The 14,191-nt window shown below is 42.4% G+C and overlaps 1 protein-coding gene across 2 annotated transcripts in view; it reads right to left on the reverse strand.

Annotated features, from left to right (window-relative positions):
• The window catches only part of LOC110522024 (acyl-CoA:lysophosphatidylglycerol acyltransferase 1), an 85,170-nt gene extending 70,979 nt beyond the window's left edge, over positions 1-14,191 (reverse strand). The window contains exons 1-2 of one of the 2 annotated variants that reach the window (XM_036975552.1): positions 13,493-14,191; positions 12,230-12,482 (exon numbers count right to left, since the gene is read on the reverse strand). In XM_036975552.1, coding sequence (XP_036831447.1) covers positions 12,230-12,467 — 238 coding nt within the window. In that variant the 5' untranslated portion in view covers positions 12,468-12,482; positions 13,493-14,191. Of the gene's footprint in view, positions 1-12,229; positions 12,483-13,492 lie in introns of those variants that run through there. The other variant, XM_036975553.1, reaches the window with a different exon arrangement.

Raw genomic sequence — 14,191 nt, forward strand, 5'->3', positions numbered from 1 at the left:
GTTAGGCTACTATGGTGAGCGAGTGGTGCGCCTTTTCATTTTCAATAAGTATTTTTTACCCATTTATTTGCCTCTGCCTGCAAATCTTCCTCCTAAAAAGGTAGGCTATATCCAAAACGAAGCAAGTGTCGTTGTAATCATTCTTGCTGCTTCACGTTCAATAGCTATACCTGCAAGATCAGGTGTGGGTGTGGTCTCAATTTAATAGAGTAGGCTATAGCTTATGCATGGGCGGAGAAGAACGGGGCAGTTATCTTTCCAAGGAAATATACTTCCTAAATATATGATTAGCCTATAAATTACGACATTGCCTAGAAACAAATATTGATCACCCATATGTCGCCCTCTGAAAATCTTCCCACTCCTAAAATGGTAGACTATAAAATAGCTCAAGAGAAACTCTGATCTCTTCAAACTACATCTAGCATATTTTTTATTTAACTAGGCTGGTCAGTTAAGAACAAGTTCTTATTTATAATAATGGCCTAAATTGGCTGGTATAGCCCAGTAATATAGAAAGGGCCACGTGAGAATCTATGGTAATTCAACCAGTGGCGTGTATTCACAGATTCCAAGGGAAACCAGGATTCCCCAAATATTTGACGACTAAAAACATTAAAATTATAAATTTCCGTCAATTCACAAGCGGCTGAATCTCACGGGAAGAATCATACAAGCGAGGGAAACAGCTCCACTCGGTCTCAGTATTTGTAGCCATGTATCTCATGCTGTCTGGACCGAAAGAGTATAACATTTTGCCGCCGTTGATAACAGCAAGCATTAGGCCTCTCTTGATAAAATGTTTTATATAATAATTAGCCAATCAGCGTTGAGCTGAGTTCAACTGTGGGTTGTCCTCGTGCAGTAAAACGCCAAGGACGACCCGTTTGGATTTGGCTTCACACGAATCAAATCACTTCCTATGCAAAACTGTTTCTGGTCTGCTTGTGTTGATATCCTGCAGTAGCTAGCTTGCTAAATCATAACTTCCTAAACCTTGGATGGCCATGGTGATTTGGACTTGTGGTTTTGACTTAATTATCTGTACAGGCCAATGACAATTTTGATCTAACCATAAATGTATATGATGTGCCACTGGCCTGAGGCTGGAAGTTAAATATGTAGTCTAGTAGGCTCACGTTAGCTAGCTAGCCAATTTAGCTGGTTCATTGTTTCCCATGTAAGGAAGTTAAGCTACCTAGTTTAACGGATGTGAAATAGCTAGCTAGTTAGATGTGTTGCGCGCTAAATAGCGTTTCAATCGGTGACATCACTTGCTCTGAGACCTTGAAGTAGTGGTTCCCCTTGCTCTGCAAAGACCGCGGCTTTTGTGGAGCGATGGGTAACGATGCTTCGTGGGTGACTGTTGTTAACGTGTGCAGAGGGTCCCTGGTTCGCGCCCGGGTATGGGCGAGGGACGGTCTAAAGTTATACTGTTACACTAGCTAAAATGCTTACTAGCCTATGACAACAAAAACTAAACTATGACAGAGCCATAGACCGTCTTGCCAACATGAAAGAGGATGACATTGGCATTCAACTAGTCTACAAGTAGGGTAAAGTCAACATTTTCGTTTTAATTGCGCACACACACACAGAAATCAGTACCATGGACAGACAAATGATACTTAACATTGACTGGAATAAATTGTGTTTGGTATCCGTTTTCCGTATATCAAACTAAGCATATATAGCCGTTGATTTGACGTTGTATAAATGTTTAAGTTGAAATGTTCCTGAAATAGCAGAGGCAGTGCTGTTGTTTTTGTGCTGACTTGCAGTAACTCGTTCTAAATCAGTAGTTGTTTAGTAAACTGTTGAAAATATTAACTTGCTTGACCATGTTGCAGATAAGTTTGTTTCATGCAATATTTGCTTTGTGGACTTCAGACAGATGTTGCTGTTTGGTTTTGTGATGAAATAAATATGTGGTTTATTCCACCACTGTGTGACTTGTCTCTTTGTCGTCACGACTTTATTGTATATCATGGTGGTGTGTGAATGAATGGGTTATAGAGAAAACACAATTACTACAATATAGGTTGTAATATGTCTTAAACTAGCTTGGCTTTGCTTCCTCCGTGATTTTACCCACACGCCACGACTGAACAAACCTACTGCCTATAAGGCGCAAAATTGATGGGACCATGGCTGGCAAGTGAGCTGAGTCACATATGCCTAAAATAACATTGCAGGCCTGCAGTTCGGTTTGGGACCAGTTCTTGCAGTTGGGAGTGGGAGTCAGACAGAAAGCCAGCAGGTACAGGCGGGATGAAGAAATCAGTCCTGCGCAGACCTCTACAACACCCAATGTGACCAAGGAAAAGATGGTCAACATGTCTAAACATGACAGTCAGGATATGATCTTTCGGTATTCTACTCCAACCTAATAAAACAAAGCAATAACAACACATCACGTATGCCACTGTTCTGTGAGGTGGAAGTTTGATCAAACGGCCACAACCAAGATGTTACCACTCACTCTAATCCCGCCTTCCCAGCCTACTAGGGCACCTGTCTCGGCCTGGCGATGTAACATTCTGGGCAGACAACCTGGATGCAACGTTGCTGCTTAGTGGAGTGAAAGGGTGCAGAAGTCATAGGACAGGCCAAATAGCACCATATGTTGACATTAACGTTACAAAATATAACATCCACGGTGACCTTATATTAGTGAGAAAGAAATGTACCTCCGTAAAGGCTGATCATGTGTTTATACAGTATTTGCTACACATTATTGATCATGTTCCTACCAAGTTGTGAAATAGTAACACTGCAGACCAGTTGTGAGACTCCAAATACTTAAGTCTTTCTGTATTATATACATATATTTTTTTACAGATCTGCTAATTTCTCTTCGCTCTCTCTCACATTCCTCCATGATCTGGGAATACAGGGATCGGCACTGCTTCTACTCAGAGAGCAGACTGGTGAGCAGGAAGCCCCAGTGAACTTTGACCTCAGTGTGGAGGTAGAGACAGATCTGGTACGCATGCATTGCACTCACATTCTGCCATGCTATACAGATGTTCTGTAACACTCAGAATTGGTGTAGCTCTGTTGATGCACCCTAGTCTGTCATACAGGTCTGCCCATGGGGTGATATGGAGAGAGGAGTGGGAATGTGGTTGAATACTCAATCAACAGAGCATTATCTTTTCTATATGACATACTTTTTGTACCCAGAACCTGGAAAATGGCTATACTACACTGAACAAAAAATATAAACTAAACATGTGCTGGTGACAGCCACTAAAATTAGCAGTTTTGTCACAAAACGCCACAGATGTCTCAAGTTGAGGGAGCGTGAAATTGGCATGCCGACTGCAGGAATGTCCACCAGAGCGTTTGCCTGAGTGAGTAATGTTAATTTCTCTCCCAAAAGTCAACTCCAACGTGATTTTAGGGAATTTGGTAGTACATTCAACCGGCCTCACAACTGCAGGCCACGTGTAACCACACCAGCCCAGGACCTCCACATCCAGCTTCCTTACCTGCGGGATCGTTTGAGACCAGTCACCTGACAGCTGATAAACTGTGGGTTTGCACAAGTGAAGAATTTACACACAAACTTTCAGAAACCTCATCTGTATGCTCAGAAGTGTGTTCTCCACAGATTAATCCCGCTTTCAACCATACCGGGCAATGGCAGACCGTGTGGGCCAGCAGTTTGCCAATGTCAAAGTTATGAACAGAGTGCCCCATGGTGGCTGTGGGGTAATTGCATGGACAAGCATAAGCTAAGGACAATGAACATGATTGCATTTTATTGATGGCAATTTGAACGCAGAGATACTGTGACGAGATCCTGGCCCATTGTTGTGCCATTCATCTGCCGCCATAACGCTCGGCCCGAGGTCGCAAGGACCTGTACATGGGAAAATCCATAGCTTAGTGCCTAATGAAGTTTTCAGTTTACATTCTTATATGAACTATAACAGAGTAAAATCTTAGCAAAATATTGTTGCATGTTGCAGTTATATTTTTGTTCAGTGTACTTTTGAACTTAGTATTCAATGTTGACATGGGCAGGATACAGATAATCACACCCAGTGTATGAGTGAGGGGAATACATGTGTAATCATCCCATTGGTATCCAGACTTGGATACTATGTTTGGGGTTTTAGGCTGGGTTTCAATATAGCACTTTGTGACATCTGCGGATGTAAAAAAAAAAGGCTTTATAAATAAGTGTGATTGATTGGAGTGTGAGTAGATCTCAATTGCATACTCCTTGTCTCAAAACACTATTGGATGAGAAAGCCAGAGGTACCACCCCTCTGACCTTTCTCTCATGGGTTTTGAGGAGAGGAGTACACAATTAAGATGTTCCTGTGTGTATAATACAGGTTTTCAGCAACCATCATGCCCTGCATACAGGCAGGTATCAACTCGCATCAAGGAACCTACTTTACACATGCATGGTGAACAAGAACTCCCTCAATGGGAGAGATGAGGCAAGAGGGTGTGGGTGAGTTTACTGCACAGAGTGGACACAACAGCCTAACTGGTTACACCATAGACTTAGATACAGGATCTTTGCCTCATGTCAGTCCCGAGCAAGTAAACTCACCCACACCATCATTTCTTCCGTTGAGGGAGTTATTGTTTGTAACAGGTTTAGCTGATTGAGGGGACTGTGGGAGGAGAGCAAGCATAAAAGGGTGGTTTTGGATAGTTTCAATTTGGTTTCCTAGGACCACTGAATCACCCATGAGGATACACACACCCAGGTGCACGAGTCAGGAAGTCTGGACTCCCAAACTGCAACCCTGCTATGGACAATTCTGCTTGAAAATAACCCTCCAGTTTTATCAGGAGAAAATGGAAAGTCAGCTCCAGTAACAGCAGATGGATGTAACCTCAATTTAGCCCAACATTTGAGTTAAAGTACATCTGTTTCTTTGTTAAATTAATTCATACGAATGTGGCCTAGTTGATCTTTGCCTGTTGGGCCTAATAAGACACAATCTGAAAGACTTCCTGCTGTTCAAATGGTTTCAAAGATGTGATATACAGTGACTTCGGAAAGTATTGAGACACCTTGACATCACATTTTGTTAGTCTTATTCTAAAATGGATTAAAAACAAGTTCAGATATTCACTCATTTAAAATATACTTATGCAAATGTTTGGAGTTTTCAAACCCTTTACTCAGTACTTTGTTGAAGCACCTTTGGCAGCGACTATAGAATTGTGTGACGCTACAAGCTTGGCACATCTGTATTTGGGGAGATTCTTCCTTTCTTCTCTGCTGATCCTCTCATGCTCGGTCAGGTTGGATTGGGAGTGTTACTGTTCAGCTATTTTTAGGTCTCTCCAGAGATGTCCAATCAGGTTCAAGTCCCAGGTCTGGCTGGGCCACTCAAGGACATTGAGACTTGTTGCCACTGCTGCGTTGTATTGGCTGTATACTTAGGGTCGTTGTCTCGTTTGAAAGTGAACCTTCACACTAGGGTGAGGTCCAGAGTGCTCTGAAACAGGTTTTCATCAAGAATCTCTGTACTTGGCTCTGTCTATCGATCCATTAATCCTGACTAGTCTCCCAGTGCCTGCCGAATAAAAACATACCCACAGTACGATGCTGTCACCACCATGCTTCATCATAGGGATGGTGCCAGGTTCTCTCCAGACGTGACGCTTAACATTCAGGCCAAATAGTTCAATCCTGGTTTCATCAGACGAGAGAATGTCTCATGGTCTGAGTCCTTTAGGTGCCTTTTGGCAAACTCAAAGTGGGCTAGCATGTGCCTTTTACTGAGGAGTGGCTTCCATATGGCCACTAACATAACGGCCTGATTGGTGGAATGCTGCAGAGATGGTTGTCCTTCTGGAAGGTTCTCCCATCTCCACAGAGGAACTCTGGAGCTCTGTCAGAGTGACTGTCGGGTTCCTGGTCACCTCCCTGACCAAGGCCCTTCTCCCCCGATGCTCAGTTTGTCCGCCCGGCCAGCTCTAGGAAGAGTCTTGGTGGTTTCAAACTTGTTCCATTTAAGAATGATGGAGGCCACTGTGTTCTTGGGATCTTCAATGCTGCAGACATTTGTTGGTACCCTTCCCCAGATCTGTGCTAACACAATCCTGTCTCAGAGCTCTATGGACAATTCCTTTGACCTTATAGCTTGGTTTTTGCTCTGAAATGCACCGTCCACTGTGGCACCTTATATAGACAGGTGTGTGCCTTTCCAAGTCATGTCCAATCAATTGAATTTACCACAGGTGGACTCCAATCAAATTGTAGAAACATCAAGGATAATCAATGAGCTCAAATGCAAAGCTTATAGCAAAAGGTCTGAATACAGAGTTGAAGTCGGAAGTTTACATTCACTTAGGTTGGAGTCATTAAAACTCGTTTTTCAACCACTCCACAAATTTCTTGTTAACAAAGTATAGTTTTGGCAAGTCGGTTAGGACATCCACTTTGTGCATGACAAAAGCAATTTTGCCAACAGTTATTTACAGACAGATTATTTCAATGTATCACAATTCCAGTGGGTCAGAAGTTTACATGCACTAAGTTGACTGTCTTTCAACAGCTTGGAAAACTCCAGAAAATGATGTCATGGCTTTAGAAGCTTCTGATAAACTAATTGACATCATTTGAGTCAATTGGAGGAGTACCTGTGGATGTATTTCAAGGCCTACCTTCAAACTTAGTGCCTCTTGCTTGACATCATGGGAAAATCAAAAGAAATCAGCCAAGACGTCAGAAAAAAAAAATTAAATACCTTCACAAGTCTGGTTCATCCCTGGGAGCAATTTCCAAATGCCTGAAGGTACCACGTTCATCTGTACAAAAAATATAGTAGAAACACCATGGGACCACGCAGCCTTCATACCGCTCAGGAAGGAGACGTGTTCTGTCTCCTAGATATGAATGTACTTTGAGATGAATGTGCGAAAAGTACAAATCAATCCCAGAACAGCAGCAAATTACCTTGTGAAGATGTACGAAACAGGTACAAAAGTATCTAAAACAAGTCCTATATCGACATAACCTGAAAGGCCGCTCAGCAAGGAAGAAGCCACTGTTTCAAAACCGCCATACAAAAAGCCAGATTATGGTTTGCAACTGCACATGGGGACAAAGATCGTACTTTTTGAAGAAATGTCTTCTGGTCTGATAAAACAAAAATAGAACTGTTTGGCCATAATGACCATCGTTATGTTTGGAGGAAAAAGGGGGAGGCTTGCAAGCTGAAGAACACCATCCCAGCCGTGAAGCACGGGGGTGGCAGCATCATGTTGTGGGGGTGCTTTGCTGCACTTCACAAAATAGATGGCATCATGAAGAAAGAAAATTGTGTATATATATTGAAGCAACATCTCAAGACATCAGTCAGGAAGTTAAAGCTTGGTCGCAAATGGGTCTTCCAAATGGACAATGACCCCAAGCATACTTCCAAAGTTGTGGCAAAATGGCTTAAGGACAACAAAGTCAAGGTATTGGAGTGGCCATCTCAAAGCCCTGACTTCAACCCTATAGAAAAATTTGGGGCAGAACTGAAAAAGCGTGTGCGAGCAAGGAGGCCTACAAACCTGACTCAGTTACACAAGCTCTGTCAAAAGGACAGGCCAAAATTCACCCAACTTATTGTCGGAAGCTTGTGGAAGGCCACCCGAAACGTTTGACCCAAGTGAAACAATTTAAAGGCAATGCTATCAAATTCTAATTGAGTGTATGTAAACTTCTGACCCACTAGGAATGTGATGAAAGAAATAAAAGCTGAAATAACTCTACTATTCTAACATTTCTCATTCTTAAAATAAAAGAGGTGATCCTAACTGACCTAAGACAGGGAATTGTGAAAAACTGAGTTTAAATGTATTTGGCTTAGGTATATGTAAAACTTTTGACTTCAAGTGTGTGTGTAATAAATAAATAAATAAATAAATAAATATATATATATATATATATATATATATATATATATATATATATATATATATACACACACATACACACTGCTCAAAAAAATAAAGGGAACACTTAAACAACACAATGTAACTCCAAGTCAATCACACTTCTGTGAAATCAAACTGTCCACTTAGGAAGCAACACATTGACAATGAATTTCACATGCTGTTGTGCAAATGGAATAGACAACAGGTGGAAATTATAGGCAATTAGCAAGACACCCCCAATAAAGGAGTGGTTCTGCAGGTGGTGACCACAGACCACTTCTCAGTTCCTATGCTTCCTGGCTGATGTTTTGGTCACTTTTGAATGCTGGCGGTGCTTTCACTCTAGTGGTAGCATGAGACGGAGTCTACAACCCACACAAGTGGCTCAGGTAGTGCAGCTCATCCAGGATGGCACATCAATGTGAGCTGTGGCAAGAAGGTTTGCTGTGTCTGTCAGCGTAGTGTCCAGAGCATGGAGGCGCTACCAGGAGACAGGCCAGTACATCAGGAGACGTGGAGGAGGCCATAGGAGGGCAACAACCCAGCAGCAGGGCCGCTACCTCCGCCTTTGTGCAAGGAGGAGCACTGCCAGAGCCCTGCAAAATGACCTCCAGCAGGCCACAAATGTGCATGTGTCTGCTCAAACGATCAGAAACAGACTCCATGAGGGTGGTATGAGGGCCCGACATCCACAGGTGGGGTTGTGCTTACAGCCCAACACCGTGTAGGACGTTTGACATTTGCCAGAGAAGACCAAGATTGGCGAATTTGCCACTGGCGCCCTGTGCTTTCACAGATGAAAGCAGGTTCACACTGAGCACGTGACAGAGTCTGGAGACGCCGTGGAGAACGTTCTGCTGCCTGCAACATCCTCCAGCATGACCGGTTTGGCGATGGGTCAGTCATGGTGTGGGGCGGAATTTCTTTGGGGGGCCACACAGCCCTCCATGTGCTTGCCAGAGGTAGCCTGACTGCCATTAGGTACCGAGATGAGATCCTCAGACCCCTTGTGAGACCATATGCTGGTGCGTTTGGCCCTGGGTTCCTCCTAATGCAAGACAACGCCACGTTGCACCACAGACTGTCCAGGAGTTGGCGGATGCTTTAGTCCAGGTCTGGGAGGAGATCCCTCAGGAGACCATCCGCCACCTCATCATGAGCATGCCCAGGCGTTGTAGGGAGGTCATACAGGCACGTGGAGGCCACACACACTACTGAGCCTAATTTTGACTTGTTTTAAGGACATTACTTCAAAGTTGGATAAGCCTGTAGTGTGGTTTTCCACTTTAATTTTGAGTGTGACTCCAAATCCAGACCTCCATGGGTTGATACATTTGATTTCCATTGATAATTTGTGTGATTCTTTGTTAGCATATTCAACTATGTAAATAAAAAAGTATTTAATAAGAATATTTCATTCAGATCTAGGATGTGTTATTTTAGTGTTCCCTTTATTTTTTTTAGCAGTATATATAGTTTTCAATTAAACAAATTATTTTTGAACTGCTTCAAGCTTCGTACAACTGCCTTAATCTATCAATATTCATATATACGCATTAGTCTTTGTAAACAATATAGGTCCAAAATCAGTATAACATTCATGTCATTCTCATGGACCATGAGTCCTTGTATCCACAGCTCTATTGGAGTGTTTGCATTTCCCCAGTCCTCAGAATTAGGCCTACACCTAATTTAGTGGTGGAGCTGCTGTTGGGCTGTAATACAAAATCAGCATTGTGGTTTTAAGTGTAGGCATTGCAGCGTTCTCAAGAATCTAAGAATACAGTCCATAAGAGAGATGAGGAGAAGCAGCTGGTGGCTGATATACATGTGGTAATATTACTGGTGTGAATCAGAGGAGTCTGGTGGGAGGAGCTATAAGGAGGACGGGCTCTGTGTAAAGGCTGGAGTGCAATACATGGAAATGTGTCAAACATGTGGTTTCCACATGATTGATACGGTTAAATTTATTCCATTCCAGCCATTACAATGAGCCCGTACTCCTATCGCTCGTCCCATCAGCCTCTGGTGGGAATAGGCTATTCAAATTCTCTCGTGGTAAAAATATACAGGTCCATATCTTACCGCCACAATGCACCACTTGACATTTCTAAAATACAAAATTGCTACTGCCCACACTGTTCTTCCAAACACGGTACTTTCCCTAAATTCTCATTTAACCAAGAGTAGACAATATTATGTTGACAGGGAGTTATGAAAAGCTATGTAGCAATGAGTCACGCAAGATACTCAGAATCACAGCAGCTTCAGCTGTTATTTACCCGACTGTTCCCGAAAAGTAATAGCCATGTAAGTAACTACTGATCTAATGCGTAAAGGGGTTACTCATATGCAGAGAACGGGTGCGTTGGCAGTCCTGTCACAGGTTAACTTATGGCTGCAGGGGCAGTATTGAGTAGCTTGGATGAAAGGTGCCCAGAGTAAATGGCCTGCTCCTCAGTCCCAGTTGCAAATATATGCATATTATTAGTATTGGATAGAAAACACTGAAGTTTCTAAAACTGTTTGAAGGATATATGTCAGTATGACAGAACTCATATGGCTGGCAAAAACCTGAGAAGAAATCCAAACAGGAAGTGGGAAATCTGAGGTTGGTCAATTTTCAACCCAGCCCCTATTGAATACACAGTGGGATATTGGTTTTGTTGCACTTCCTAAGGCTTCCACTAGATGTCAACCGTCTTTAGAAACTTGTTTGAGGATTCAACTGTGAAGTAGCGGCTCATAAGGGCTGTTTGAGCCAGGTGTCTGGCAGATTGCCACAGGCTCTGAGGCGCGGTCACGAGAGAGTTAGCTCGTTCCATTGCTTTTCTACAGACATAGGTTGGAATATTATTGAAGTTTTGTTAAAAACATCCTAAAGATTGATTCCATTTGACATGTTTCTATAGACATTTCGTCTGCAACTAGGGAATGCACTTCATGACTTTGGATTTGTTTACCAAACGTGCTATCAAAAGTAGCTCTTTGGACATAAATGATGGACATTATCAAACACTTAATGTGGAACTGGGATTCCTGGGAGTGCATTCTGATGAAGATCAAAGGTAAGTGAATATTTATAATGCTATTAATGACTAATGTTGACTACCCAATATTGCAGATATCTTTTTGGCTGTACTCAGGTTATTGCATGGTTTGCTTTTTCCGTAAAGCTTTTTTGAAATCTGACAGCAATTGCATTAAGGAGAAATGGATCTATATTTCTATGTCTAACAATTGTATTTTCATCGACATTTATAACGAGTATTTCTGTAAAATGATGTGGCTCTCTGCAATATCACCGGACTTGAACCTGATCGAACATCTCTGGAGAGACCGAAATATAGCTGAGCAGCGATGCTCCCCATCCAACCTGACAGAGCTTGAGAGGATCTGCAGAGAAGAATGGGAGAAACTCTCAAACACATGTGCGTCAAGCTTGTAGCATCAAACCCAGGCTGTAATCGCTGCCAAAGATGCTTCAACAAAGTACTGAGTAAAGGGCCTGAATACTTAATTAAATGTGATATTTACATGTATTTTTAATACATTTGCTAGAATTTCTCAAATCCGGTTTCTGCTGTCAGTAATGGGTATTGTGTAATTTGATGAGGGGGGACAATTCAATCCATTTTAGAATAAGGCTGTAACGTAACAAAATGTGGAAACGGGGGTCTGAATACTTTCTGAATGCACTGCACGTTGCAAAAACAAGTCGGTGTTCGATGCATTATTTATCAGCAGGCCTTGTTGATCCTCATGTTCAGTACTTTGTAATATATAAGCATTTTCCTCTTGGAACACTGCTCAGAGGGCAATGTGGCTCCCAATCAGCCCGTTGAAAGTGGGAACCCCTGGCACTTTTTTGGTGTGAATGAACTTAGAAATAGTGTTGCTGGCAAAACAGGACTGTATGTATCAAGTGATTACACTCACTGTACTATACAGACTTGCCTACTATATGAGAATGTGATGACACTTGAAGCAATTGTGTATGGTCTTAAACCAAAAGGAGTCTATAACATAAAACTTACATTTACAGGTACATGTATACATAACGTATACAAGGGGGATGACCTGTTCAGCATGAACTTCCTAGTTCCTACAGACAGTAGCTATTGGTCTTGCAGTTGAGGTACAAGTTATTCTGAAAGGGGATCAGGTGATATTGAAAGGGTTGTTGAAATCAATACTTTGATTCCACCACACCAGTCTGAACCAATGATAATGACGGTTTGTGTCCACAGTAACCCCTGCATTCATAACCATTCCCAGTTTCAACCACGACTTTGCATTCCAGGCTTGTTGTGTAGCATCTTACCTGTATAGCCTGCAACCCAGCCCCACTGTGACACCATTGCCAACATCCATTTGAACATTATTCCTTCAATGAGCCAGAAAGTACGGCTGTCCATTACTCTGAGGGGTTGAAGAAGAATGCAGTAGAGGCAATAGGAAGGGATTGCTACACAGTTATTAATGAAGACAAAGATGAAACGAAGGAAGGAGTTCAGGAGTACCCAGCCCAGGTTGCGGGCACCTTCTAGAAGTTGTGCCATACTGATGCACACTGCCTGTGAAAACAGGGAGAAAACCAGTTAGCTAGCAATTATTTATGAGTGGTACAAACTTGAAAAATATGACTAACCAGAAAACATGGCTAATGTTAGCTAAGAAAAGCATGCCGATATGTAACTAGCTAACGTTAGTTGGCTAGCTACAAATATTGTTCGGCCGTTCTAAATAGGATGCATGACAACCTAACAATAAACGTTAGCTAACTAACTACCTGAAAATGGAGGCAACCTTTCTAGAGACTAACGTTGGGCTCGGTTATCCATGTTATAGTTTCAATGTGCTTTATAGTTACAATAGATGCTGCCAGCTAGCTAATATCATTGAGCAGGACTCCGGGTTTAAATCATGTCTCCACATCTTGCAAGTCCAGTACAACGTGGAGGTCATGGAATGAACAGACCCACAACAGTTGACTTTGTCCAGTAGTAGATCCCATACCAACTGACTTAGCTGGCTAGACATTCAGCGAATTCTTAGAAATATAAAGCTATTAGCTGTGTTGTTATCTTCGACCAGGGCATTGTCAACTACTAGTTAATGTTAAGCCAATCAAATGATGCTCTGACTGAAACAGACGTACAACGTCTAGCTACCGGCTGTTAACATTAGTTGCTAAGCTGGCTAACGTTAGCCCGGTAGCTTACTTTAGCGGTATAACGGATTTTGAAGTGCTGGACAGACGCTGTTCTTAGCTGGCTGGCTAACTAATAAGCCACCACCAACATAATTTCCATCTTCAATATCGACAGTCAAGTTTGTGGGGACATGCTAGCTGCCATTTCCATAGATTTTGTAAGGTGTTTGTACAAAGTCCGATTTTTTCTATTCTGCACCAATGTCTTATTAGCTGGATAACTAGCCTTGTGTGGTTAGCTAATCCTGGTTATCTAGCCAATTTAGCTACTAGTTAAACACAAGGGCGATAAAATCTAAATCACTATCAGACGTTCCAGCAAATGGCTAGTTAACATCAATGTTCTTATCACTTGATCTTACTGTAACTCACCCAATCTTAGTAACGTTAGCTACTGTCCCCCCGTCCAAATGTCGCTTCCGGACGATAAAACAGAAGGCTGGCTTAGCATGGATGAATACCAAGTCACATGTATTTAGTTAACATGTTAGATCCTTAAACATTGAGGTATGTATCAAAATGGTATATTTCCCATTCACACAACGTTACTAAACGTCCACACTCCCGTCACGGCTAGCTAGCCGCTAATACTATCCATGTAGCTAGTTAGCCACTCATTTAGCGTCGCTGGGTGCATCTCAATCAATGGCACTCGAATAATTCCATCGATGCAACATCGGTTAGCTAGTACTTTGGCTAGCTAGACATTTCTATCTACATCTCTTGCGTCTACTTTAATCCAATTGCAACAATCCCTTGCTGGAAGAGCCATATAACACGCCGTTGTTTTAGTGCAAATGCTGCAGCGTTTCAGTTTGCACATCGGGTGATATTTAACATTCTGCTCCGCTAGTTTCACCGACCCGTTCGATTATCGCTAGCTACTTATGGAGCGGCCACCAGAGGAGAATATCATTTATGACGACGACGCTGAGAAAACGTGGATCTGCGCAAGCTCTGCCTGACAAACAGCATCAAACGCTTTAGAGACAGAGGTGATTAACCATTCGCCTGGTTGCCGTCTCTGTTCAGCTATTACATTCCACTCCCTGCCTCTCCTGTCATTTGCCG

The sequence above is a fragment of the Oncorhynchus mykiss genome, chromosome 4 (genome assembly GCF_013265735.2).
Source record: "Oncorhynchus mykiss isolate Arlee chromosome 4, USDA_OmykA_1.1, whole genome shotgun sequence".
In the NCBI taxonomy this organism is placed as follows: Eukaryota; Metazoa; Chordata; class Actinopteri; order Salmoniformes; family Salmonidae; genus Oncorhynchus; species Oncorhynchus mykiss.